The sequence below is a fragment of the Coregonus lavaretus genome (assembly GCF_964263955.1).
Source record: "Coregonus lavaretus genome assembly, contig: HAP1_SCAFFOLD_6017, whole genome shotgun sequence".
Classification (NCBI taxonomy): Eukaryota; Metazoa; Chordata; class Actinopteri; order Salmoniformes; family Salmonidae; genus Coregonus; species Coregonus lavaretus.
This window is the reverse complement of record NW_028157865.1, coordinates 1-5,000: the sequence shown is the minus strand read 5'-3', so window position 1 is coordinate 5,000 and position 5,000 is coordinate 1. Positions and strand designations below refer to the sequence as shown.

Sequence of the window (5,000 nt, the reverse complement as noted above, 5' to 3'; positions counted from 1 at the left end):
CTGTCATCTCTCCATCCCTCAGTCTCCTCTCCTCCTGTCATCTCTCCATCACTCAGTCTCCTCTCCACCTGTAATCTCTCCATCCCAACACGCTAATTAACGGCTTTTAAACCTACTGCTCTACTCAGGTGGTGTGAAGAATTATGTCAGATAAGTTTGCTGATTTCCACCCTGGAGGATCAACCTTACCTTGTGAGAGGTTTAAATGTTTTCCTAGTTGTTTTACGGAGTTGTTTATTTATTTATTGCCTTTTTTTTTTTTTTGGTTTAGTTTATTTAGTTTCTTATGGAGTGAAGTGTGTAGGTGTGTGTGTGCAGGAGAGAGAGAGAGAGAGAGAGAGAGAGAGAGAGAGAGAGAGAGAGAGAGAGAGAGAGAGGACAGAGAGAGAAAGAGAAGAGAGAGAGGACAGAGAGAGAGAGAGAGAGAGGAGAGAGAGAGAGAGAGAGAGAGAGACACACAGAGAGAGAGAGCGAGAGAGAGAGAGAGAGGGGAGAGAGAGCGAGAGAGAGGGGAGAGAGAGCGAGAGAGAGAGAGAGAGAGAGATAGTACTGTAGGACAAGGTGAATCTGTACAGTACACAACATTAAGAATACTTTCTGTGAATAAAAATAAGTCATGTGATCATTTCATATTGTTTCCCACCTCATATATTTCATTTTCTGGCTTTGAAAACAACAAAGCTGAGTGGCTGATTCTAGCAGCCTCCCAAATGGCCCCCTATTCACTATAGGGCTCTGGTCAAAAGTAGTGCACTACATAGGGAATAGGCTGCCATTTGGGACCCTGGTTCTAGCAGCGAGTAAGGACCCTTTTTGCACTTACTTGTAATTGGACGGAGCGATCTCTGAGTCCTTCTACGATAGGACTGAACCTCTCCGCGGCCCTGTGCTCTCCTGCCGTGGTGATGGCTTCAAGGACCTTCTCCAAACTAAATGGGGAAAAATAAAAACGCATGACCGGTCTTTCTGTTGTTGTCCGTGCTTTCTTTCGTCAGTGATTCATTCAACGTTTAGTCGTGCCTCCTGTGCTGCTAGACCTCGGTGGTGGTGCTCCTCTTGGAAAACAAACAAACAATAATATTTTTCGGAGGGACGTCTACAGTATTTGTATGATGATGATTGGTTATTACGTTTTCCCTGAAAAGTGTTATTCAGAGGAAGAGAGGGAGAGCATTTTAACAAAACAACAGCAGCAGCCACAGGCTGTGTCCCAAATGATACCCTATTCCCTACATAGTGCACTACTACCCACATAGGGGCTCTGGTCAAAAGTAGTGCACTATGTAGGGAATAGGGTGCCGTTTGGGGCGTACCCTCAGAGCTGAAGAGAACGGTGTATTGAATCTTTAATGGTGTGGGAGGAGTGACCTGATCTTAATGGTGTGGGAGGAGTGACCTGATCTTAATGGTGTGGGAGGAGTGACCTGATCTTAATGGTGTGGGAGGAGTGACCTGATCTTAATGGTGTGGGAGGAGTGACCTGATCTTAATGGTGTGGGAGGAGTGACCTGATCTTAATGGTGTGGGAGGAGTGACCTGATCTTAATGGTGTGGGAGGAGTGACCTGATCTTAATGGTGTGGGAGGAGTGACCTGATCTTAATGGTGTGGGAGGAGTGACCTGATCTTAATGGTGTGGGAGGAGTGACCTGATCTTAATGGTGTGGGAGGAGTGACCTGATCTTAATGGTGTGGGAGGAGTGACCTGATCTTAATGGTGTGGGAGGAGTGACCTGATCTTAATGGTGTGGGAGGAGTGACCTGATCTTAATGCCTGTCAGACTCCAGCTAAACAACGGACGATAAGGATCAATAACCACCGATCCTCAGCCTCTTCCCAGTTCAACGTTACTGCAGTCAGACTTTAGTTTGGCAGATCAATAACCACAGACCCTCAGCTTCTTCCCAGTTCAACGTTACTGCAGTCAGACTTTAGTTTGGCAGATCAATAACCACAGACCCTCAGCCTCTTCCCAGTTCAACGTTACTGCTGTCAGACTTTAGTTTAGCAGATCAATAACCACAGATCCTCAGCCTCTTCCCAGTTCAACGATACTGCAGCCAGACTTTAGTTACGCAGATCAATAACCACAGATCCTCAGCCTCTTCCCAGTTCAACGTTACTGCAGTCAGACTTTAGTTTGGCAGATCAATAACCACAGACCCTCAGCCTCTTCCCAGTTCAACGTTACTGCTGTCAGACTTTAGTTTAGCAGATCAATAACCACAGACCCTCAGCCTCTTCCCAGTTCAACGTTACTGCTGTCAGACTTTAGTTTAGCAGATCAATAACCACAGACCCTCAGCCTCTTCCCAGTTCAACGTTACTGCAGTCAGACTTTAGTTTAGCAGATCAATAACCACAGACCCTCAGCCTCTTCCCAGTTCAACGTTACTGCAGCCAGACTTTAGTTTAGCAGATCAATAACCACAGACCCTCTCAGCCTCTTCCCAGTTCAACGTTACTGCAGCCAGACTTTAGTTTAGCAGATCAATAACCACAGACCCTCAGCCTCTTCCCAGTTCAACGTTACTGCTGTCAGACTTTAGTTTAGCAGATCAATAACCACAGATCCTCAGCCTCTTCCCAGTTCAACTTTACTGCAGTCAGACTTTAGTTTAGCAGATCAATAACCACAGACCCTCAGCCTCTTCCCAGTTCAACGTTACTGCAGCCAGACTTTAGTTTAGCAGATCAATAACCACAGACCCTCAGCCTCTTCCCAGTTCAACGTTACTGCAGTCAGACTTTAGTTTAGCAGATCAATAACCACAGATCCTCAGCCTCTTCCCAGTTCAACGTTACTACAGTCAGACTTTAGTTTAGCAGATCAATAACCACAGACCCTCAGCCTCTTCCCAGTTCAACGTTACTGCAGCCAGACTTTAGTTTAGCAGATCAATAACCACAGACCCTCTCAGCCTCTTCCCAGTTCAACGTTACTACAGTCAGACTTTAGTTTAGCAGATCAATAACCACAGATCCTCAGCCTCTTCCCAGTTCAACGTTACTACAGTCAGACTTTAGTTTGGCAGATCAATAACCACAGACCCTCAGCCTCTTCCCAGTTCAACGTTACTGCAGTCAGACTTTAGTTTAGCAGATCAATAACCACAGACCCCTCAGCCTCTTCCCAGTTCAACGTTACTACAGTCAGACTTTAGTTTAGCAGATCAATAACCACAGACCCTCAGCCTCTTCCCAGTTCAACGTTACTGCAGTCAGACTTTAGTTTAGCAGATCAATAACCACAGACCCTCAGCCTCTTCCCAGTTCAACGTTACTACAGTCAGACTTTAGTTTAGCAGATCAATAACCACAGACCCTCAGCCTCTTCCCAGTTCAACGTTACTGCAGTCAGACTTTAGTTTAGCAGATCAATAACCACAGACCCTCAGCCTCTTCCCAGTTCAACGTTACTGCTGTCAGACTTTAGTTTAGCAGATCAATAACCACAGACCCTCAGCCTCTTCCCAGTTCAACGTTACTGCAGTCAGACTTTAGTTAAGCAGATCAATAACCACAGATCCTCAGCCTCTTCCCAGTTCAACGTTACTGCTGTCAGACTTTAGTTTAGCAGATCAATAACCACAGACCCTCAGCCTCTTCCCAGTTCAACGTTACTGCAGTCAGACTTTAGTTTAGCAGATCAATAACCACAGACCCTCAGCCTCTTCCCAGTTCAACGTTACTGCAGTCAGACTTTAGTTTAGCAGATCAATAACCACAGACCCTCAGCCTCTTCCCAGTTCAACGTTACTGCAGTCAGACTTTAGTTACGCAGATCAATAACCACAGACCCTCAGCCTCTTCCCAGTTCAACGTTACTGCAGTCAGACTTTAGTTAAGCAGATCAATAACCACAGACCCTCAGCCTCTTCCCAGTTCAACGTTACTGCAGTCAGACTTTAGTTAAGCAGATCAATAACCACAGACCCTCAGCCTCTTCCCAGTTCAACGTTACTGCAGTCAGACTTTAGTTTAGCAGATCAATAACCACAGACCCTCAGCCTCTTCCCAGTTCAACGTTACTGCAGTCAGACTTTAGTTTAGCAGATCAATAACCACAGACCCTCAGCCTCTTCCCAGTTCAACGTTACTGCAGTCAGACTTTAGTTTAGCAGATCAATAACCACCGATCCTCAGCTTCTTCCCAGTCCAACGTTACTGCAGTCAGACTTTAGTTTAGCAGATCAATAACCACCGATCCTCAGCTTCTTCCCAGTTCAACGTTACTGCAGTCAGACTTTAGTTTAGCAGATCAATAACCACAGACCCTCAGCCTCTTCCCAGTTCAACGTTACTACAGCCAGACTTTAGTTTAGCAGATCAATAACCACAGACCCTCAGCCTCTTCCCAGTTCAACGTTACTGCAGTCAGACTTTAGTTTAGCAGATCAATAACCACAGATCCTCAGCCTCTTCCCAGTTCAACGTTACTGCAGTCAGACTTTAGTTTAGCAGATCAATAACCACAGACCCTCAGCCTCTTCCCAGTTCAACGTTACTGCAGTCAGACTTTAGTTTAGCAGATCAATAACCACAGATCCTCAGCCTCTTCCCAGTTCAACGTTACTGCAGTCAGACTTTAGTTTAGCAGATCAATAACCACAGACCCTCAGCCTCTTCCCAGTTCAACGTTACTGCAGTCAGACTTTAGTTTAGCAGATCAATAACCACAGACCCTCAGCCTCTTCCCAGTTCAACGTTACTGCAGTCAGACTTTAGTTACGCAGATCAATAACCACAGACCCTCAGCCTCTTCCCAGTTCAACGTTACTGCAGTCAGACTTTAGTTTAGCAGATCAATAACCACAGACCCTCAGCCTCTTCCCAGTTCAACGTTACTGCAGTCAGACTTTAGTTTAGCAGATCAATAACCACAGACCCTCAGCCTCTTCCCAGTTCAACGTTACTGCAGTCAGACTTTAGTTTAGCAGATCAATAACCACAGACCCTCAGCCTCTTCCCAGTTCAACGTTACTGCAGTCAGACTTTAG

The 5,000-nt window shown here is 45.8% G+C and overlaps 1 protein-coding gene across 1 annotated transcript in view; it reads right to left on the bottom strand.

The window, feature by feature from the left end:
- Positions 1-929, bottom strand: part of LOC311124798 (protein diaphanous homolog 3-like) — a gene marked incomplete at both ends in the record, with an annotated part of 31,466 nt that extends 30,537 nt beyond the window's left edge. The window contains one exon of the mRNA XM_084198894.1: positions 824-929. Within this exon, the coding sequence (XP_084055020.1) occupies positions 824-929 (106 nt within the window). The remainder of the gene's footprint in view (positions 1-823) is intronic.
- Between the last annotated feature and the right edge of the window lie 4,071 nt (positions 930-5,000).